The sequence below is a fragment of the Oncorhynchus nerka genome, linkage group LG23 (genome assembly GCF_034236695.1).
Source record: "Oncorhynchus nerka isolate Pitt River linkage group LG23, Oner_Uvic_2.0, whole genome shotgun sequence".
NCBI lineage: Eukaryota > Metazoa > Chordata > Actinopteri > Salmoniformes > Salmonidae > Oncorhynchus > Oncorhynchus nerka.
The window spans coordinates 27395353-27419711 of NC_088418.1; the positions used below are offsets into that span (position 1 = coordinate 27395353).

General features: G+C 41.2%; 1 protein-coding gene across 3 annotated transcripts in view; it reads right to left on the bottom strand.

Moving 5' to 3' along the window:
* Positions 1–1622: 1622 nt before the first annotated feature.
* The window catches only part of LOC115106633 (breast cancer type 1 susceptibility protein homolog), a 50098-nt gene continuing 27361 nt past the window's right edge, over positions 1623–24359 (bottom strand). For all 3 annotated transcript variants that reach the window (XM_029629548.2, XM_065008019.1, XM_029629549.2), the window contains exons 19-21: positions 11143–11216; positions 9785–9845; positions 1623–8862 (exon numbers count right to left, since the gene is read on the bottom strand). In XM_029629548.2, the coding sequence (XP_029485408.2) occupies positions 8768–8862; positions 9785–9845; positions 11143–11216 (230 nt within the window). In that variant the 3' untranslated portion in view covers positions 1623–8767. The remainder of the gene's footprint in view (positions 8863–9784; positions 9846–11142; positions 11217–24359) is intronic.

Consider the following 24359-nt stretch of genomic DNA (forward strand, 5'->3'; position numbering starts at 1 on the left):
TTTTACTTAGAAATACTGTAGCCTACCCATACAGTCAATTATTTTACATAAGCTGGTCTACTTGCTCTGTTGAAAGAATGTTTTCATTTTCTGGCAGTAATTTATGTAATTTGGCAAAAGACTTTAATCTTACAGAAACTCAAACTATTGCAAATGGTTGTGGACCTTTCAGCTGAACTTTTGAATTCAACAATGTTTTTCATCACCTTTTCCCCCAACCTAAATATGCTGGACTGCCCGTGAATTCTGTAACATTGTCTAGAGCCTCTTAGATGTTAAGCCCTATATGGGGGACTTTAAGCGGTTCTGGACTGGTTCCGATTGACATTTTGTTTTACAAAGCGCCTTGTGAACATCATAGGGTTCCGTGCCTTATAGTGTCAGAAAGCCCCATTTGTCTGCTCTCCGCTACCACATTTTCAGCGGAAAGGTGAATGTCTAGCGAATCCAACAGTTGTCATTTCATCTCGCTGTGACATTTTCAGCCGTAATTAGATGTCACAACTTAAAAAATAAATACTAAATCATTTCATAGAATTGAAACAAAGTCCACTTTCTCTTGGTCACAGACAGGATGAAATCCCTTTGTGCTTAAAGCTGAAGTTGTAATGAATCTGCACACAATTGAATTGTGTGTCTGCACCGCTCAGTGGACATTTAGGAGAAAATTATTTGTCAGTTACAGGAAATATTGTACTGTTACTAAGTTTGATCACATTTATTTGAGTTATACGGCAAAATGTTATATTATGTTTATAATTTGATTGTTACTATATTTAGAAAGCATTTCAGTCATTTCAAGCCCTATTGCCCCACTGTGATTTTTCATATTTTCATAATATTTGTACTATGCACTTGAGCTTGTGTCCTCAAAAGTGAGTACACCTCAGCAATTTCTTATATTTTTACAAGACAGGTGAGTTCCAGACCTATCTAAACTCTGCAACATTACCAGTTATTGTTTATGGCCATCATGAAACATAATTACATTTGGGTATGTCTGTTTAGGCAGAAATCAACATTTTGCCCCATCATTCAAGACTAGGTACAGTACACTAAAGAATTAAAAAAAAAATAGGGTGAGCAAAACAGTTTTTTCTTTTTTAAACACAACTGCAAACTTTGAGTAGGGCATTCAAGAAATGCGTCTGATGGGAATCCATGATGTCATCAGCATCCCCCTTACTTGAGGAGCAGTAGAGAAATAGAGAACAAAAGATGAAAGCCCCCCCCACTTGTGCTATGTCATGACATACCTGAACCTATTGAATGTGCTTTTATTTAGTAAATCAGGTGTTAAACGAGGAGAAAAGCAGACTCCAACACCATATATCTCAAAATGTGCATGCGCCATTTTTCCCGCAAGAGTTGGCATTTATTAAAACTGAACTTGATTCGAGAAGGTTCTTTCATTCAGACTTTAGACCAGGGGTCCGGCAACAGGTGGCCTGTGGGCCAAACCGTCCTGTGAGTGATTTCTTTTGGCCCACCCAAAGTAAAACATTTTTGTTGTTGTTTTAGTTTTGGTTAAAAAAGACAAAAATCACCAGGAATTCAGCTAAAAATGTGTTTCATTCAGGAAATCTGTTCCAAGTATCCCCATGAATTAAAAAAGAAACGTGATCATTTCATACCTTTATTACATTGAGACATGACTGTTTCTGAAAATAACAAATCCATTTTTGGGCAGTCGTGGTCAATTTGCAGTGTACAGATTATTATAACTATGTTCCAGCACCCGACAATCCGCTCAGACCCCTACTTTAGAACAGAGTTTTGGATATAATGACGACACCTATGTTTCCACCCCCAAAATGGGATTTCTTGTCCACAGAGCGGAACGGCGGGCTATCAAGCTCCGCCTTTTCCCCTCTTTGGATTGGTAGATACATCTCGTTATTTTAATACTTTTTTTGAATAATTGTGTGGTGCTGACGTCTATTGCCTGTTTTCAATGGCGAGAGATGCTATTCTACTTTCCTCATGTCATGAATATGCTTCACCATCTCGCGACAACTGTGATAAGTGTTTTTTCTCAAAGTTGTCCGGATGTCACTGGCATCCATTGGGTATACTTGCATAGGAGCAGAGCAGGACATGTACACATCAATATGTGCTGTGATTTGTTGATTCAACTCAAATAGGCATTACAAAAACACATTCCATTGAATGAACCACATCAGGTAACAATTTCAATTAACATTCTACATCACCTTGGAAATGAGTGCGTCACAATAAATCAGGCAGCCATTTGCGAGTGGACCCATGAGTACACCAGTCAAATTGACAGGGTTAGAGGTTCCAAGCATGTTCTGTTCATTTTTTTCAGATGGCTAAAACAATGACATCATACTATATTCGAATTCCCACATCTTTATGCACATTGGCCGTTGTCTATTGAACCATTTGAATATGTCCATTGTTGTTTGGCCTTTAAAAATCACTCTTGTAAAACAGTGCAACAGAGGCCTAATTCAGTGTTTTTTTCCCCCTTGTCTCCAATAAAATGCATGCTATTGTCAAAGACAGTTAAGCTGAATCCATACTCCAAGGTTTCTCTGTGACTTTGGGGGAAATGCTGAAAACAGCATGCAGTGCTCCATCACATCAAAGTGCACATCTGGCATTTGAAAGGCCCGCAAGTCAGAATTGTGACTATTTAAAAATATATATATATCTATTTCTCGGCCACGATGGAGTCAACAACCGCCTTGTTCAAGTTGGAGATGGAGCGTTGTAATGAAGACACTGGCATTTTGGTTTGTTTTGAATGCAAGATTTCAGAGCTTTCAGCTGAATTCTGACAGCTATTCTTAGTCTTCAATGGTATGTCCGAAGCATGCACTTTCTTTAAACTGAAGGTTTATGAATAATTATGAAATTGTAGCTGTTCCAGTAGGGAGGGTTAAGACAGTTTTGTAGTAGGAAACTTGAGTCTAGAACTTGATTTTCATGACTTGCAACTTCCAGCACCAATTCGTTCTTCGCCCCCTCCATAGCCCCAAATGCAATACACTAATAGACCGTACATGGGATACATATTGGCTTGTAGAGAACTTTTATACCTTTCCTCGGCTAAAGTGGGGTGGGAAATACTCAGTAGGGTCTCTACTAACCAAATACAAGCATAATATCCCGCTGCTAGGAGAACGGTAATGTAATGTAAAGGACTCGGACGCTAAGGATTTGGACTCGAGGACTTCGGGTATCAGACCAGACAATATAGACATTAGCCAAGAACAGTTGACCGACTTCAAGGTGACGCAACAAAAAAACTCAATAAAAATCAACATATTACATTTATATATGAAATGCTCAAAGACAAATATACTACACTGCCAAAAGTATGTAAACACCTGCACGTCGAGCTACTCATTCCAAAATCATAGGCATTAATATGGAGTTGGTCCTCCCTTTGCTGCTATAACAGCCTCCACTCTTCTGGGAAGGCTTTCCACTTGATGTTGGAACACTGCTGCAGGGACTTGCTTTGTGTAGGCCACTCAAGTTCTTCCACACCAATCTCGACAAACCATTTCTGTATGGACCTCACTTTGTGCATGGGGGCTTTGTCATGCTGAAACAGGAAAGGGCCTTCCCCAAACTGTTACCACAAAGTTGGAACCACAGAATAGTCTAGAATGTCATTGTATGCTGTAGCATTAAGATTTCCCTTCACTGGAACTAAGGGGCCTGGCCCGAACAATGACAAACGGCCCCAGACCACCGTTGGACTGCCAGATAGTGAAGTGTGATTGATCACTCCAGAGAACGCATTTCCACTGCTCCAGAGTCCAATGGTGTTGAGTTTTACACCAGACGCTTGGCATTACGCATATAGTGATCTTAGGCTTGTGTGCGGCTGCTCGGCCATGGAAATTCATTTCATGAAGCTCCCAACTAACAGTTCATGTGCCGACGTTGCCTCCAGAGGCAGTTTGGAACTCGGTAGTGAGTGTTGCAACCGAGGAGACCATTACGCTTCGGTGCTTCAGCACATTGCTGCACATCCTGTGAGCTTGTGTGGTCTACCACTTTGCAGCTGAGCAGTTGTTGCTCGGTGCAACAATGACAATGACGGTGTCACGTTGAAAGTCATCGAAAGTCACTTTTTTGTTTTTACTTTTACCCGTTTTTCTCCTTAATTGGTAGTTACAGTCTTGTCATATCGCTGCAACTCCCTTACAGACACGGTGGAGGCGAAGGTCGAGAGCAATACTTCCTCTAGAACACGATAATGCCAAGCCGCACTGCTTCTTGACACACCAATGTGTCGGAGTAAACACCGTCCAGCTGGCGACCGAGGTCAGCTTGCAGGGGCCCGGCCCGCCAAAAGGAGTCACTAGAGCGCGATGGGACAAGGAAATCCCAGCCGGCCAAACCCTACCCTAACGACGCTGGGCCAATTGTGCTCCGCCTCATGGGTTTAAAAGTAATAAAGTAATCCTTCTCACCCCCTCCCCCCTTAAAAGATTTAGATGCACTATTGTAAAGTGGCTGTTCCACTGGATGTCTTCAGGTGAACGCACCAATTTGTAAGTCGCTCTGGATAAGAGCGTCTGCTAAATGACTTAAATGTTAAATGTAAATGGTTTCCCGGTCACGGCCGGCTGTGACACAGCCTGGGATTGAACCAAGGTCTGTAGTGACACCTCAAGGACTGCGATGCAGTGCCTTAGACCGCTCCGCCACCCGGGAGACCCCAGTAAGGACAGTCTGCCAACGTGTCTATGGAGATTGCATGGCTGTATGCTCAATTTTATACACCTGTCAGCAACGGGTGTGGCTGAAATAGCCCAATCCACTAATTTGAAGGAGTGTCCACATAGTTTTGTATATATAGCGTATATGTGCAGAAGACTGCATTTAAAACAATGCACGAGTGTGCATACATGCATAATATCACCCCGTCTAATTCACGACTTCTTGATGAAAACCTTTCCAGATTCCCTCAGCAGGCGATAATGTATAAAACAGCAGACGATAAAGTAGTATAGCAGGCCCTGTGGGCACCGCCAATCAATAAACCAGCGGCAGGCGAAACACTTCCAGCAGCTCAGGCAAAGTCTCTGTCGATATTTATAACCCAACTTCTACCTGGAGTAGGCTGCGGTCTACAGGGTAGGACTCCGCGAAGAGGGGAGAGACGTCCCTGAGGTGTCACTCTTCCTTCAGTGCGGTCTACCATAAAAGTACAACCCTATATAGGGATATTATTACAAGCTTATAACTGGGAATCAGGACCAACTTTCCATCTTGGTCCCCCTGTCATATGCTCTCGCTGAATCTTGTGATGGCAGACTAACACACATATAACATTCCCAAACATATGGTAGAGCATTAAGCATATCAATGTTTTTGTCTTGCATACATTTGTCTGGTTTCAATACATTATTTAGACGGTGCTTTCTCCATATATGATCGTTAAGAGATACTGTCACCCTTTGGGGTCCAATTAGATTCAAGACAGACATGAGGCCTTCTGTCTCTCACAGCAGGAACGGCGCTCCATTACAACACGCCACACAACTAACTGTCCTTTGTTCCTATGCATGGATTCCAACTATTAGGATTCTCATTGACCTTGACCTGATGCATCCATAGCATATGGCGCCTTGTTTAAGTCAAATTCATTATTTCTATCCATTCAATAGGAGGGTGACAGCTAAAATCAGATAACAATTAGTCCCTTCCAGCTACCATTGAGGTTAGTACCCAAATGTGTTGAGTAAAAAAATCTAAATATTTTATTTTTTGAAACATTCTCATTATCGATTAAATTGTCCGCAGCACACGTGGAATGTTATTTTGGTATTTAATACCCTGGGTGCATACAAATGAGTTTGGATGGAACAGTCCCCCTAGGGTTTTTACATTGCAACTTTACCACATGCCACTAACCGTGCTATTGTGCTACAAAGTCCTTCATAGCACAATATTTTGGACACCACCAGGTTTGTCCATCAGGAACAACCTCTCAGGCTTATGTGACCAACCAGGTATGCAACCCGGATAACCTGCACGCCACAAGACTGTGTTAGCCTGTTGAGCTAAACCTAAGCATCAGCTCGGGGGAGCTAACTCAAGTCTTCAGGTCTCAAACCATGTCAGGCTACCCTAGTCACGGTGGGTTACTTAGTCACAGAATTGCAACAGGCTCTCAATTTATGGACGAGGGCCATCCTTGGCCCCCTTAATGTGCTTGTGGTCCTCTCCACTCCTCTCAATCTCTACCCTCGCTATCTTCCTTTCTATTCCCAATTGTCGCCTGTTCAATAATTCAGTAGAACGCTTGCTACTGGCAGAGCATATTCCTGCTCCCCCCACGCCCCCTCTCTCTACGCTGGTCTTGTTTGGGATATCTAGTGAACAGGGGTCTGAAAGCCTTGTAGGATACACATAGTGGGCTTTAATGAACCAGGGGTAAAAAGCTTCTTCAACATTAAAATGCATGAGACCTTGAGAGAAGAGAACAGCGTACCGGGAAGTCAAGGTAAATAAATACTAATAGGTTTTTCTGAAAAGAAAACACTCAGATGACGCTGGCGCAAAACAACAAGTGTGTCTGATAAAAGGTTTTAAGCCAGTTGGAGCTCCCGGGCCTCAAACAAAGGTATTTTTTCCTACCCCATAGAACAGTTTTGTGCTGGGCCCCCCTCTTGCAATATGCTACTGATTCACTGAGAGATGCTCTGGCCTGAAGCACAGTTAAGTGTATAAAGTCAAATACTGGAGAACATTTCGTAACAGTCCTGTGAGCCCCACAAGCGCCCCCCTTTTCTTTGTTTTCAGGGTATGTCAGGCTTTTCGGAGGAAAAAGAGAGGGAGGGAGAACGGAGGCAAAAGACGCCAATGTTGCACCACCCTATTAAAGACTCCTGTTCGCTTTCCCTGTGTGTGTGTTAATATATACACGTGTGTGTTTGTACGAACATGTGCGCATGTATGCGTGCATATAAAACAAAACACCAGCCTCTGGCTCTCTTCAGGTCATTGGTTTCTCATTCTCACAGGGTACAAAAATATATAATTTGTTTCCATGCGAGTTGTTTTAAGTAAGAGAACATTACATTCATGTACATCACACAGAGTTTAGTTATAACACAAAGCGACTGCATAACAACTATTTTAAAGGAAGTCATGTAGTCATGGTGACAAAAACAAGTCAACCCCAGGGGGATGGGGTAAAGTGCCGTGATCTTTTGAACTGGTTGATCATGGATTATCTCTTAGGCATACGGTGGCTTCAGAAAGTATTCACATCTCTCAACTTTTTCCATTTTTTTTTGTTGTGTCACAGCCTGAATTTAAAATGGATTAAATTGAGATGTCACTGGCTTACACACAATACCCCATACATTTGACAAATTAATTACAAATTTAAAGCAGAAATGTCTAGAGTCAATAAGTATTGTTAGGACAAGGCTAAATAAGTTCCCATAATAAGTTGCATGGGTTCACTCAGTGTGCAATAGTGTTTAGCATGATATTTTTCATGACTGCCTCATCTCTGTGCCCCACAATTATCTGTAAGGTCTCTCAGTCGGGCAGTGAATTTCAAACAGATTTAAACACAAAGACCAGGGAGGTTTTCCAACGCCTCGCAAAAGGGTACCTATTGCTGTGGTGTATCTGTACACCCAGTCACAACAAAGATACAGGCGTCCTTCCTAACTCAGTTGCCGGAGAGGAAGGAAACCGCTCAGAGATTTCACCATGAGGCCAATTGTGACTTTAAAACCGTTAAGAGTTTAATGGCTGTGATAGGAGAAAACTGAGGATGGATCAACAACAATGTAGTTACTCTACAATACTAAACTAATTGACAGAGTGAAGAGAAAGCATGCACAAAAAAATATTCCAAAACATGCATCCTGTTTTCAATAAGCCACTAAAGTAATACGGCAAAAAAAATTGCCGAAACAATTCACTTTTTGTCCTGAAAACAAACAAACGCAATACTGAGTACAATTCTCTATATTTTCAAGGAGAGTGGTGACTATGTCATGTTATAGATATGTTTGTAATCATTAAGGACTGGGGAGTTTTTCAGGATAAAAAATAAAGGGAAAGGAGTGAAGCACAGGCAAAATCCGAGAGAAAAACCTGGTTCTGTCTGCTTTTCACCAGACACCTTTCATCAGGACAATAACCTAAATCACAAGGCCACATCTACACTGGTGTTGCTTACCAAGAAGACATTGAATGTTCCTGAGTGGCTGAGTTAGTTTAGACTTAAATCTACTTGAAAAACTATGGCAAGACCTGAAAATGGATGTTTAGCAACGATCAACGACCAACTTGATAGAACTTGAAGAATTTTGAAAAGAACACTTACCCAGAAAGACTTACAGCTGTAATCGCTGCCAAATGTGCATCTACAAAGTATTGACTCAGAGGTGTGAATACTTATGTAAATTAAATATTTATGCATTTAATGTTCAATAAATTTGCTAACATTTTTTAAAACATGTTTTCACTTTGCCATTAACAGGGTATCATGTGTGGATGGGAGAGAAAAAAATATTTCAACCATTTTGAATTCAGCCTGTAACACAAAATGTGTAATAAGTCAAGGAGTATGAATACTTTCTGAAGGCACTGTATTAAGAAAGAGGGTGGCAAGGGAGCCACTTGGACGTGACACCGGGGACTGCCTCTAGTGACAGGATCCAGACCAGGGAACGATTTGTGTATCACACCAATGAACTGAGTGGAGTGGGTCCAGGCCAGCGGAGCGATTTGGATGTGACACCAGGTCTGAAGGTTACGTTCTGTAGTTGTCGAGGCTTTGAAGGGTGTAGGTTGCCACGGAATCAAATACCCAACCACGGGTGATGACCGTGGCTATCCTCTGGAGGGCTGTGGGGAACACACAGGAAGTGAGGATGAGGTATGTGTTGCTATGGCAACACCCTCAACAAAATGGCCATAGGTGTATATAACTAAAACAGGTAGACGCAGCGATATGACATCACACACCGCGGATCGACATTACACCATTTGCTCTTCCCAATGTGAGCGTGGCCTTGTGTTACCTTGTGTATGGGCTGATGTGTGTAGTGTGTGAGATGGTGTGAATGTGTGTATGTCTGGGTGTTTGATTAAAATCGATGGTGCAGAGGGGCTAGCAGGTATAACTTGGTTACCTGGGAGAGCCTGAGGACGTTGGGTAAGAAAGGCCACGTTAAATATGTAACTACACAAACTAGACCACCGTGAGAGGGATGTATTGGGTTTGGTGCAGTTTGTAACTTTTTAATTAAAGAGATGTATTTTGTGGCACAGAATTTATATTTTTCACATAATATAGCATGTTTAGAATGGTGCCCCATAAGGATGCTGCTGCAGCACCTCTCTCATCACCCCCTCCCTCCCTTTCCATTTTCCTCTTTAGCTTTATTAGTCCATTTGTTACAGCGGACATAAAAATAAAATAAAAAATTATACATGTTTCTCAGACCCCCAGATAGTACACACAAACACAGCTTTTTCTCCCCACCCCCACTCTGTCTGACACACTAGAGGTCTATCCCTGTGCGGTGCTTCAGCCTCAGGGCGACAGGGGGTGTGGATGACTTATGCAACCGCCCTGTCGTTGGCCGTGACGGCACCATAATCACAGCATTTTTAGGAACGGAGCCTAACGGTGTGTGTTTGCGTGAGAATGTGTGTGTGAGAGAGAAAAATGTTGGAAATGTGTGTGAAAGAAAATGTGTGTGTGACTGTGTGTGGAAGAGTGAGAAGAGTTTGTGGAAGAGTCATTTCCACTTGTGAGACTCACCTTGGTAGTTTATTGGTGATTGGTCCGAGCCTGGTTGTACCACTATTAGCTGACGAGTTTTCTGACAAAAAGTAAGAAAAAGAGAATTGATAATCCCCTCTTCCCCACTACTGTATCCGGAATTATCCACTCAAGTAAAGAACAAGAGTAATTTAGTATTTCTCCACTTTCAGTGCAGTTACAACACAGGACTTACAAAGGCCCACACTGTGATATTTACAGCCAATAGACACAGTAAGACCTTCTGCAGGGTTCTCACACACACAGAGGATACTTGAGCATAGTTTTGGTTGTTGAGTGTAGTGGTGTGTGGATGTTTGTTCCCTCTTCACGCATTTACAAGTCTATCTGCATTCATCTTGCACTGACTCTATGCATACTTAGAAATACTATATATAGTGCGCTCCAAAAGTATTGGGACAGTGACACATTTGTTGTTGTTTTGGCTCTGTACTCCAGCACTTTGGATTTTAAATGACTATGAGGTTAAAGTGCAGACTGCTTTAATTTGAGGGTATTTTCATCCATATCATATCATTTTTGTACTTAGTCCACCCCATTTTAGGAGACCAATAGGTATTGGAGAAATTCACTTATATGTGTATTGAAGTTGTCAAAAGTATAGTATTTGTTCCCATATTCCTAGCACGCAATGATTACATCAAGCTTGTGACTCTACAAACTTGTTGGATGCATTTGTTTTGGTTGTGTTTCAGATGATTATGTGCCCAATAGAAAAAATAAATAATGTAGTGTGTCATTTTGGAGTCACTTTTAATTGTAAATAAGAATAGAATATGCTTCTAAGCACTTCTACATTAATGTGGATTCTACCATGATTACAGATAATCCTGAATGAATCATTATTAATAATAATAATGAGAGAATGTTAGACACACAAATGGGGGGGGTTATGATATTTGTGCATCTAACTCATTGAACTTTAGACTACTTTACTACGCATACAATTTCTCCCAATACTTTTGGTCCGCTAAAATGGGGGGGGACTGTGTACAAAGTGCTGTAATTTTGAAACGTTTCACCGGATATGGATAAAAAAATTAAACCGTCTGCATTTTAACATCATAGTCATTGTATAATTTCAAATCCAAAACAACGACAAAAAATGTGTCACCATCTCAATATTTTGGGAGCTCACTGTACACACTCTGCCCCCCACACACACACACACACACTTTCATTCTCATCATATGCTGCTGCTAGTCTGTTCTTTAGTTTACTCTTATTATTATCTAGCCTGATGCATCGTTGGGAAGTACGCATTTCACGGTAGTCTGTTGTATTCGGCGCATGTGACAAATAACATAAAATTTTCAAGGTCAGACAGACATTCTTACCAGTTCACCAGTGAAGAGAAGAGGCTCTTGAACCACTGTTGCGCCGCAAAGCTCCACCATCCACTCCATCTGACCTGGAGAAATGGGAGAGCGAGAAAGACATACATTCTGATTAAGAGACAGAGGTCAGTGAGTTCCCCAGAGCCTTCATTAATAACGTGACTCTTGAAAACCTTCGCACGTCTACGAGTGATCCAAACAACTCGTAGGGCAGCCAAAGGGCATCGTCAGATGCTTTTTATTGCCCCACTGCGTCACTTTATTCACAGAACATCTCTGGTAAAACGTATAATCAAGATGTTTAGGCTGTCTGACAGTGCAACTTGGTCTCAGAGCATTGCGTATTATTCTGTACGCAAATCGGTGACTCTCCATTTTGTATGATACGTATGGTATATATTAATGTGTGGATGTCTTAATGTGGATGTCTATCACCCACTTCGTATAAGAAGCTACGAATTACATTATGTTATGAATTGCAAAACGTATTATATGCACACACACACACAACACATGAGCAAAAGTATGTGGACACCTGCTCATCGAACATCTCATTCCAAAACCATGGGCATTAACATGGAGTTGGTCCCCCCCTCTTGCTGCTATAACAGCCTCCTCTCCTCTGGGAAGGCTTTCCACTAGATGTTGGAACATTGGAAGCAAGTCCCTGCAGCATTCAGCCACAAGAGAATTAGTGAGGTCGGGCACTGATGTTGATCCTTTAGGCCTGGCTCGCAGTCGGCGTTCCAATTCATCCCAAAGGTGTTCGATTGGGTGGAGGTCAGGACTCTGTGCAGGCCAGTCAAGTTCTTCACACCGTTCTCGAACAAACCATTTCTGTATGGACCTTGCTTTGTGCACAGGGGCATTGACATGCTGAAATAGGAAAGGACCTTCCCCAAACTGAATTGTCTAGAAAATCATTGTATGCTGTAGCATTAAGACTTCCTTCACTGGAACTAAGGGGCCTAGCCAAAACAATGAAAAACAGCCGCAGACCATTATTCCTCCTCCACCAAACTTGACAGTTGGCACTATGCATTGGGGCAAGTAGCTTTCTTCCGGCATCTGCCAAACCCAGATTTGTCCGTTGGACTGCCAGATAGTGAAGCATGATTGATCACCCCAGAGAACGCGTTTCCACTGTTTTAAAGTCCAATGGTGGCGAGCTTTACACCACTCCAGCCAACGCTTGGCATTGCGCATGGTGATCTTAGGCTTGTTTTTTCGGCTGCTCAGCCATGGAAACGCATTTCATGAAGCTCCCTATGAACAGCTATTGTGCTAACGTTGCCTTCCAGAACTCAGTAGTGAGTGTTGCAACTGAGGACAGAGGATTTTTACACGCTACAGCACTCGGCGGTCCTGTTCTGTGGGCTTGTGTGGCCTATCACTTTGTGCTCCTAGATGTTTCCACTTCATAATAACAGCACTTACAGTTGACCGGGGCAGCTCTAGCAGGGCAGACATTTGACGAACTGACACGTTGGAAAGGTGGCATCCTATGACGGTGCCACATTGAAAATCACTGAGCTCTTTCGTAAGGTCATTCTACTGCCAATGTTTATATATGGAGATTGCATGGCTGTGTGCTCAGTTTTATACACCGGTCAACAACGGGTGTGGCTGAAATAGCCGAATCTTCTCATTTGAAGGGGTGTCCATATACTTCTGTATATATAGCATATGTTACGAATTTGGAAAAGGTAAAAGTATCAAAAAAAGTAGATAATCGTTGAAAAGTTGCTAATTAGCTAAAATGGTCAAAGTTGTCCATGATTCGATTTGAACTCTCAACCTTTAGGTTGCCAGGTGTTTGTGGTATACGCCCACCCCGACCAACCACCCTACTTTTGTAGCTAGCTGGGCTGGCATTTTATCCAGGTAGCCTAAGACAACAAAAAATAAACCGTGTACTGTATCATGACAGAGTCATAGACCGTTTAGGCAACATGAAAGAGGAAGATGGTATTGGCGTTTCTCTACAAGTCGACATGTTTTTTTCTACTTTTGTTTTTTAGGTGATTAGACGATGTTAAAAGTTGAAATGGTGCTGGAATAGTGGAGGCAGCGCATGATTTCTTTGTGGTAACTCGGTGGTTCAAAATCAATAGCTGTTTAGTAGTCCGAAACATTAACTTGCTTGACCATGCTGTAGGTCATTTAACTGTTTGTTACATGCAATATGTTTCGTGGACTTCACTGGACAGATGTTGCTCTCCGGTTTTGTGATGAAACAAAGGTGTGGTTGAATTTATTCTGCCACTGTATCTTCCTACTGTCTCGGCCTTAGGCCTATGTATCATAGTGTCGAGGCATATGAATTAACAGGTTATAGAGCAAACAACACAATTATCACAACACGTGGGTTGTAATCTAGCTTTTTTCCCTGGCTTGGCTTCTCCAGTGATTTTACCCATGCACCGCTACTGTTTGCAGCCATAGGTGGTAATATTGTGGAATAATTCTAATTTTAAGTATTGTGGAATAATTTGAATGTTAATTTGAATGAAAGCTGATCCAAGAGCAGCACTGCTTTTCTTTCAATCCTATCAGTATCGACACATGGTCTAACCATGCACTTAGCGAACATTCTCTCTACATTTAAAAGTTGGCTTGAGGCCCTGATCATCTTAAGTAACAGTCGAACGAGAAGGCCGCTAAACCTCGTCATGGATAGGTATCAACTCCTTTTTTCACCATGTCACCAGACTTAATTTCTTTCTTACCTCCTCTCCCTCCATCTTCCACATCCCCAAAAACTAATTAATTAGAGCGTGGATTCATTACAGGATTTGATCACACGAATGGGAAGAGATAGGGAGAAAAGTATAAAAGGATGGACGTAGCAGTGGGTTGGTGGAGAGACGACGATTAAGGAGAGAGAACCTCATCATATATGTGTTAATAGGTTGGTAACATAGAACCTGTCCATGAAGACCACGTAATTTCTTTCTGACGTAGGTGTTGGCGGTACACCGGTATGATCTGCATTGCTTGCTGTTTGGTGTTTTAGGCTGGGTTTCTGTACAGCACTTTGTGACAATGGCTGATATAAAAAGGGCTTTATAAATACATTTGATTGATAAATTAATACACGTATGAAATAAAGCGTTTTTGTTTAGTTAATTTCAGCTGAGTTTCTTCTCGGACATTACACGCAATCTGTTTGCCAATCAAAGTCAACAAACAAGCATGCACAAGTGCAGAGTAAGCGGAAATTTTGTGAAGTAAACTCCTTCCGTTAGCAAAACTGCCCCCTGAAAATCAAGCACCGAGAATGACTGACAAGGAGAATAACGCTATTGATGTTGATTTGCAGGACGAATAATTGGTTCGAAAAAAGGGGGACTACTCTGTCGTTTGGAACTGGTTTAGCTTGATATCCGACCTTGACCAACAAACAGTACTTTGTAAATTGTGTCGACGCACAGGCCAAAAGGTGGAAACACCAGCAATCTTTTTCACCACCTGAAAACCCTGCATGTGCACGAATGTGAAGAATCTACCAGAATGCGTGCAACAAACCCCCGACACAATTCCCAAGACATCTTCAAGCAAGACCCGCACTCAGCTATCACTCAAGGCATCATTCGTTAGTGGTATTCCCTATGACAAAAAGAGCAAGAAGTGGAATGAGATAACGAGTGCAATTACGTATCACATAGAGACATGGAACCAATTCAAACTGCGGAGGAAGACAGTTTCAGAAAGTTGATTCGAACTCTAGACCCAAGATATGAGATGCCGAGCCGTAAATACTTCAACAACACGTCTGCCAGAACTCTACACAGAAGGTCTGGGGGCAGAGTTGCCAACAAAATCCCTAACACTACATTCTTCGCTACCACTGCCAACTTATGGTCAAGCCGGACCACAGAGCCATACATTAGCCTCACGATTCATTACATTGACGACAACTGTAAGCTGCAAAGCAAATGCCTTCAGACCTCTTATTTCCCAGACGACCACACCGGAGGCATAATTGCAGCTGGGCTGAGGGAGGCACTTTCATCCTGGGGCTTGAAAGAGTCACGTCAAGTATGTATGACCACCGACAGCGGATGGAACATGGTCAAAGCATTGGAGCTGAACAAAATGGACAAGACTAGGGTGTTTCGGACACAGGCTACACATTGCCATTGGTAAGTTTCAACGTCCAAAAACAGCTAGGTACCAGACTGTATTCCTTCCTCTAAAATTATTCCACGGTTCCCTTGGCCAATGAATGACTACACCATCGCAAAACCAACCTAAACCCGAGGTGACCTCTGGTTATGAATTCATATGGTGAGAAGATTGGAACACTTTTTACACGCTCTCATCAGAGTAGGAGTGTACAAAATGAACATTAAGTAATATCACAATATTTTCCACTGTCCGTACTATAACTACATAATATCACGATATACTGTACATTTTTCATTTGATTTGAAGTATCACTTTATTCACTTTGTTAATGTCTTCAGTCTGTCTCGTTTTTCGTTTGTGTCGGTCTTCATCCACAGGTGGTGTGATGTTCAGAGAGTTTCCATCACATTGCTTGGTTATACCAGGGGTGTCTGGCCCTTCTCCTGGACAACTACTGGGTGGTTTGTTTTGCGGAGTTATATTCGGTACCCTTTTCACATTAACGAGTCCACACAAACAAGCCGAGCTGTACTTCCCTTCACTGTGCTAACCTGGTTATGCATTCACCGTAGTGGCTGGAAAAAATTGTGTGAAAAGTTTGCCACTATAATTTGAAAAGGGTATAATGTTGCTGCTCAAGAATCAGGACAGACTTTGGACAAGAAACATGGGGGAAGGAATATTTACTGAAAACAATATATTTTGTGGATCTAGCCAAGAATTTGTTCACTTCAGGAAGAAAAACTTAATTCCAAACATTACAAGGTTAGAAACGTGTAAATCAACAAGCTACATATAGGAAACCAACCGCAGCATTGATGATTCTTTGCTTTCAGGGCTCGTGTTCACAGCACTTTCTAATTGCACTCTATATCCCAGTGAAAAACCAAATCTGCACCAACAAAGTGGCACTCGTATTATTCATACTTAACTTTTATTCAGTCTGGTAAGTCACGGATAAATTATCTTTTGCAATAACAACCTTGTTATTCAATACGCAAAAAAATGTAACATTTTCAAACTAAAAATATTTTCTACTTCAAGAAAATCCTCATTTGGGGAAAGCCAAGTAAATGCACATGGTGTAGAGATGATATAGATTGCACTTATTGTATATGATACACACAGTGGAAGCAGGCAGGTAAATAATAGATGAAGACCCTGTTGAGACATGTTGCCGAGAACAGACTCCAGTTGTGTACCCTCTCCACGTGAAAGAAAGCCAAAAACGCATGCATGCACGCACACCCGCTGACACTAGTCATTTAGCACGTAATCTAAAGCAGGCGTTCTCAAAGTGGGGTCCACGGACCCCCAGAGGTACTGCGGGGGGGTCCACCCCTCCGTTTAAACAGCAGATTAAAGCATTTTGGAATAAGTAATTCAATGTAATATTATGAATCTACAATTTGTGTTCTCGACATGGGCCTGGGAGGCTCACAGGGACATTGGTATTCACAGTACTCCACAAATTACAATTATTATTTGTATTTTTTAAACTTTAAATTAGTGTAACTGTCCAGTGAAAATCTCACTCATCCTATAGTCGTATTGGTGGCCAATGTTCCCTCTAAGCTTCACGGGTGAGCGGCCATGCACCTCCAAGACTGCCTCGCAGAAGAAATGCCAGGCCCACGCAGAGACGAAAGAGATTGAACGTCACCGAGTTCGCCCCATTACTTTGCACTATACAGAGCAACGTTTTTTTTCTTCTGTGATCCAATCAACATTATATCAGCCCCTTTTCAATGCAACAAACCTAACTTTTCAAGATTGAGTTTGTGATTATGTTGTAGGCAGAGTCAGAGCGTACCTGAGTAGAATTATATTGATGAGGATAGCCCAGGAGTGGTCTTTCAAATCCCCCAAGAGTGAATATGCTTTTCAGATCAGAGCTATGCGTGTGCACATTTTTGATATTCTTTGAAGTTATTAGTCAAGTTATAGGTCAGCAATTAGAAGTTACTGCTTCCTACAAGAGCACAAGTATAGGCTACATTTCTTTGAAAAGCCAGCCAGGTAAAAATCTTATGTCTTAATTAAAAGGGTCAGTGTTGAATTGAATATGCAAATAAGCCCATAGGCAGAGGGGTAGAAAACATTGTCTAATTCTCTGTATGGTAGTAATAATAATGACTATTTTGTGGTTTCTTGCATCACACAACACAATAGAATTTACAGTCACCTATTTGGCCCTTGGTGTTACAGTAATCAATTTCAAGCCCTTTATGTTTAAAAACATATATTTGTCTCATGCAATGTATGCCAGCATTGAACACCACAATATAGGCTACTGTAGGATGTCATAGAAATCATGAGCTATTTCCATGTGAAAATGTTATGGGATTTGCTTTATTGGTTTTGTTGGTAGGCCTACATTAAGCTCAAATAGTAGCCAATATACTATTGTGGCTGTCTAAAACTGTCAGGGTACAGCCTCAGTGTCTACTGTAAACGCACGCAAAAAAAAAAAAATAAACATCATAAGAATGTTCAAGTTTCCGCTCACAAGACCTAATATTTGCTCAGTGTCCCAAAACATTTACAGGGAACATTGTTCGTGGCCAATGCATAAACTTGAGGAAAAAAACAACACCTCAAACTCAAAACAGACAACCGTTTAAAAAGTGCTTGTCATTTCTTCATTGAGCTGGCCAATCAGCAGTCTACTGGTATTCATATTTTTAATGACCGGTATATGCCCACACCATTCTGTTGTTGGGGTAATCCCACACCATTCCAACACAGAAAAGCTGATTTTGAACATGCGTAATTACCTTTTTTTTTAATGGAAATCTGTTTCCCACATAATGTAATTAATTATTGGTCATGATTCATAGAAATCTTGAAACAGTGGGCAGTTACTTTAAGCTTTAAAACTGCAAGTATCTCTCTCTGCCTCATTGCAAAATGTGTAGAACTGCAGAAAATTAGCTTGAAAACGGTAACTTTTTCCTTCTAATGCTAAGAGCCGGGCCTTTAAAATGTTCCTTCCCTGGGCCCGAGAATTGGTTTGTCTGGCCATGCACTGCCGAAGTCATGGTAAAACTCCTTGTATGCAATCTTTTTTTAAATTTTTTATCTCACTCGACTTGATTATGATGGGGTGCCTGATGAATTTGCGATCAGAAAAGGGGTCACAGGCCCCAAAAGCTTGAGAACCCCTGATCTATAATGCACACGCAAACCCATTAGCCAAGCCTGCATTGTTCCAGCCTGCAGAAATACACATTAGGAGCACTTTGATGCCCCAGGACCTTCATCCATCCATTCATCCATCCATCCATCCGGAGAAGAAATGTTATTGCATGACGGAATATGAACTCTCCTCTACCTCTTCCGAACAGTGTCTCTTCTAATGCGGAGTGGACAGAGAGGACAAGATATAGATAACCTTCACAGTCTCTTTCCATCAGTGTTTGGCGCTTATCAGATTTGTGATGAAGGGAGAATATTGAACCTCAAACTCCAACTACCTACAGTGCCTTCAGAAAGTAGTTATACCCCTGAACTTTTTCCACTTTCTGAGTCACTACTTCACAGGAGCACCATTTCAAAGTAAACTTTTTTTATTTTATTTATCAAAATGCATTTTTGGGCAGTAATACCTTCTGGAACATGTGAACTTTCATGTGCCTTAATAACAAGCTTGTATGCCATCTGTAAATACAAATACAATTGTTAAATTACGAGCCTAGTTGGTTAAGTCACGGAAAAAGGCAGAAAACTTCCTGCTAGCCAAGATTGGCTGAGATACTGAGTGAGCTGGACATGCCGCGAGAGGAGTTCGGATTGGTCTGCCATGTAGCACTCTTCTGTCCATAACGAGAGCTGGTCAGTAGGGTTTAGGTAATCCTTTCTAAAGCGGCTTTATTTAAAGATATCACGTAGTAGAACTGCTTATGTGCTGCTCTCCACTTTCTGGAGGACCGAGTTGAGTATGATAGCTAAGGAGATGGAGAAAATTCTGGCGTTTAATTGCAAATATGCAGACGAAGTCGAAAAGAGAACACACAAAGGCTGATGTATAAAACAAGTCTCCGGATTACATCTTTAAACGAAGGGCAACCATGGAATCCGTGACAGAGAGAGAGAAGCGTCCATCCATGTATACGGGTAAGATAGTCTAGCTAGCTAGCTACATTTTGAGATGTGTGACCCGATTCAGGAAACTAGGCGTATGTCGTGGGTCACTACTTCACAGGAGAGCCGTTTGAATGTCAACTTTTGGCAGAAATGCCTTCTCGAACATGTGAACTTTCATGTGCCTTACAAATAAAATTGTTCAATTACAAGCCTAGTTAGTTAAGCCTAAGGAAGACAGCAACCTTCCCGCTAGCCATGATTAGCCAAGATCACGAGCGGGCTGGACATGCCATAATGAGTTCGGATTGGTCATATAGCATGCTTCTGTCTTTTAGAGCTGGCCACAATGTGTAGGTAATCCTGTCTAACACGGCTTTTTAAAATGTTATGTATCGCGTATTAAAAACTTAAGACTCCACTATGCAAGTGTCCATTTCAATAGAAAGTCACTGCAACAACTTTTTCATAGCACTCTCATCTGAGTGTGCCAGAGCGCAGAATAACTGACAAATTTATGAACCCCCAACGCCCGTTGAATATGGCCGGTGTTAGTAAACGTTGGCAAAAAAGACCAACCAGCTCTGCTAGGGCGAGTAAATTGATTCGAGTGAGCTGTTCTCTTTTGTATCTGCAATTAGGTTGCAAGCTAGCCAACATTAGCCAGTTAGCAAGGGTGCTTGACTGCTATTGTCCGGTCAGAACGCTCGGATCAACCCTACTTTTTGGCCAGAGCGTCCAGTGTGCGCTCCAAAAGCGAAACGCTCCGAATTTACAAAATGGCCAATCTGACAACACCTAGAACACATTCAGGCACTCCAGATTAAATTTACCAATACACCTGTAGTATAAACCAGCCTTTAGTCTTGAAATCTTTGGTTGTTTAGTACATAGCCTGATTCACATGTGAATCCTTAAATAGATGGGTGGTGCTGAAGCTTAAAGAGGGTGTGAACGATGCTGAATGGGTGTAGACAAACAAGAAGTCTCCAGTTTATTAACTTTCTAAGCAGAATTACTTTCCCTATTGTTCCTCAACTGTAGTGTATGATTGACATTTTCTTTTTTTTTCTACTTTTAACAAATGTAAAAAACAACTTCAACACCATTTGCCCATGTACTCTTATATTCACCACCTGGCACAGCCAGAAGAGGACTGGCCACCCCTCAGAGCAGCCTGGTTCTTCTCTAGGTTTCTTCCTAGGTTACAGCCTTTCTAGGGAGTTTTTCCTAGCCACCGTGCTTCTACATCACTTGCCGTTTGTGGTTTTAGGCTGGTTTTCTGTATTACACTTTGTGACATCTGCTGATGTAAAAAGGGCTTTATAAATAAATGTGCTGCTTGCTTGCTTCAAATATTTCTACCTAAGACCGAATCGAGCCAGTCGGTCACATTTTGTTACAGCCCGAATTCCATTTGGAATTAAATATGTTTTTCCTCACCCATTTACACACTGTACTCCATCATGAGAAAAAAAAAGAAAATATTTGCAAATTTACTGAACATGAAATATCTCATTTACATTAGTATTCATTCCCCTGAGTCAATACTTTGTAGAAGCTCTTTTGGCAGCCATTACAGCTATGAGTCTTTCTGGGTAAGTCTAAGAGGTTTCCACACCTGGATTGCACATCATTTTCCTATTCTTTTAAAAATTCTTCAAGCTTGGTTGAATTGGTTGTTGATCATTGCTAGACAATCATTTTTCAGATCTTGCCATAGATTTTCATTCACTGTCTTCTTGGTAAGAAACTCCAGTATAGATTTGACCATGTGTTTTGGATAAGAGCGTCTGCTAAATGACTTAAATGTAAATGTTATTGTCCTGCTAAAAGGTGAATACATCTCCCAGTGTCTGGTGGAAAGCAAACTGAACCATGTTTCCTCTTGGATCTAGTGGTTTCCTTCCTATCCGGCAACGGAGTTAGGAAGGACGCCTGTATCTTTGTAGTGACTAGGTGTATTAATACACCATCCAAAGTGTAATTCAAAACTTCACCATGCTCAATGGGATATTCAGTGTTTTTTCACCCATGCACCAATAGGTGACATTCTTTGCGAGGCATTGGAAAACCTCCCTGGTCTTTGTGCTTGAATTTGTGCTTGAATTTCACTGTTCGGCAGAGGGACCTTACAGATAATTGTATGTGTGGGGTAGAGAGACGAGGTAATCATTCAAAAATCATGTCCATGCAACTTAGTATGTGACTTGTTCAGCAAATGTTCACTCCTGAACTTATTTAGGCTTACCATAACTAAGGGGTTGAATACTTATTGACTCAAGACATTTCAGCTTTTCATTTTTTATTAAAATTGTAAAGATTTCAAAAATTCTAGTTTAGGGTATTGTGTGTAGGACAGTGAAAACAAATTTTTTAAATCTATCCATTTTAAATTTAGGATGTAACAACAAAATGTGGAAAAAGTCAAGGGGTGTGAATACTTTCTGAAGGTACTGTACTAAAAAGAGTCTCCAAAAAGAGTGAAAGATTACATTCTATGACAATTTAAAAAATGTTTACAGACCCTTGGCACCAACTTTACTCCACAGTTACCCCTAAGGGCAAATAATTGCTGTAAATGTTCAGGTAAGTGGCAAAATAAAGGAAACACTTGAGTAAATGAGGGATACAAATTATATTGAAAGCAGGTGCTTCCACACAGGTGTGGTTCCTGAGTTAATTAAGCAATTAAAACATCCCATCATGCTTAGGGTCATGTATAAAATAAAAAGGTGCCCAAGTGTCCATTATTGATTCTACCATGGCTAGAAGTTCTCTTAGTGACTTTGAAAGAGGGGTCTCAAAGGAGCATAGCTGGTTTGAAGGGTGTATGTGTGTGTCAGTCACCAAATCTCGACTTAATTAAACACTTATGGGAGATGAGAAAGACAAAGGAGATGATCGTGGACTACAGGAAAAGGAGGGCCGAACAGGCCCCCATTAACATCGACAGGGCTGTAGTGGAGCGGGTCGAGAGTTAAGGTCCTTGGTGTCCACATCACCAACAAACTAACATGGTCCAAACACACCAAGACAGTCGTGAAGAGGGCACGACAACCGAAAGACTGCTGAGCAATTAATCAAATGGCCACCGGCCTATTACATTGGCTGCCTCCCCCATTTGTTTTTACACTACTGCTACCTCGCTGTTTATTATCTATGCAGTCACTTTACCTCTACCTACATGAACAAATTACCTTGACTAACCTGTACCCCCACACATTGACTCGGTACCAGTACATAGCCTCGTTATTGTTCTGCCATTTTGTGTTACTTTTTATTTTTTACTTAATTTAGTAAACGGTGTCTGAAACAGCGTTTCCCACCACCATCAACTAAACACTGAATTATGGAATGGTGTCGAATTCCTCCAATGGAGTTCCAGACACTCTATACCAAGGCACATTGAAGTTGTTCTGGCAGCTCGTGGTGGCCCAACGCCCTATTAAGACACGTTGGTGTTTTCTTTATTTTGGCAGTTACCTGTAGCTCCTCTTGTGACTGTGAGGTGATATGTATATGTGCCTATGTCTGGTTTAAAGTTTTAAAAACCTTGCCAGGTTAAACCTCTGCGTATTTTCATTTTCATGCTATTATATATATCTGCCAGTTCTGACTGCATTATTTGCACTGGCAAAGCTAAGATGGTCACCATTGTCATTTCAGTGGACTATCCCTTTTAAGAGGGAATGTCCCTTTAAGAGGAAGGGGAGCCGTTTGGGGAACTATGTGTGTACCTGGCCGAGGTTTTTTTTGTGTGGAAAACCTTTTAAGTAGTCTAGATTAACCATTCAAAGTTATATTTGTTGCAAATTTTTTTGGATTGTTATGTCAACGACAAAAGGATTCCTTTGTTTTGGAAGAGGCCTTAACATTGAGCTCCCACAACCTTCCTGTTTTTTTTTTTTTGTGTGACTAACTTTATTTGATTAAATATTTCTGCATTTTGAAGGGGGACTGCACATTTTTGCTTTTTGATTAACATTGGGACTATTTTTTGTTGGGATTCTATTTGGACTTTCTAGGATTTTGACTGTTTTTGGTCTAGTTGAAGAAAATCTATTAGTTTGGTGGATTGAAACGCTATCAATATACGCATATTTTGTTAACTTTTCATTTTGTCGGGTCTTAAAAATAAATAAAAAGTTTTAAAATGGAACCTTTATTTAACTAGTCAAGTCTTGCTTTGGTCACTCATGTGAAGACATAAGAACACGGTATTTCTTTAAACTTTTATATTGTAGCATGGTTTGAGATCCAAGCTGGTTGTTAAACTCTAGCTATGACTCATCCATAACTTTCAGTCAGTTCTCAACCCTCCCATAGACTATCTGCACATTGCAATTTTTAACCATTCAATAAATTGACAGGCACAAAACAATGGGCTTCAAACTGTTCCCAACGTCAGAGAACTAGTCCTCTATGCCAGAGTGTGTGTGTGTGTGTGTCAGTGAGTGTGTGAGTCCTACAGTTCACAGTGGTAAATGAGGGGGACTGGGTAGACAGAGGTGGATTCATTTTCTTGTCTCTATAGAGACAGTGGTACTACCAGGAGCCCTGGGGAGGCTTTCCATAAATGAAGGCCACCTTTTGTTTTTCCTGGCACCCAGTCGTCTTCCTTTTTGCCTTCTCACTTTTATCCTTTCTTTAAAAAAATATATCTATACACAAATTAAAAACAGCATAATATCTCGTTCCATTAGCCAACATTCCCAAAGTTTAGCCGACTAGCTGTCACCTGCAAAAGGCTCTAGGCGAAACGGATGATACTTCTAATTTAAATGGACTTCTATTTTGAATAAGGGTACGAGTAGAGAGAGTACTGCATTTTCCCCCAAAAACATTAAAACATCCACCATTACCAAATAAATCAATGGTATTTTCTAAAAGAAAAAATTCAAGCAAACCTAAAAAAAAATAACAATATTTTTTAAAAAGTGTTCCATGCTCAACCCATTTCTTGGTGAGGTGAGATTGTGTGTAGTATGGTCTGTAAGCGG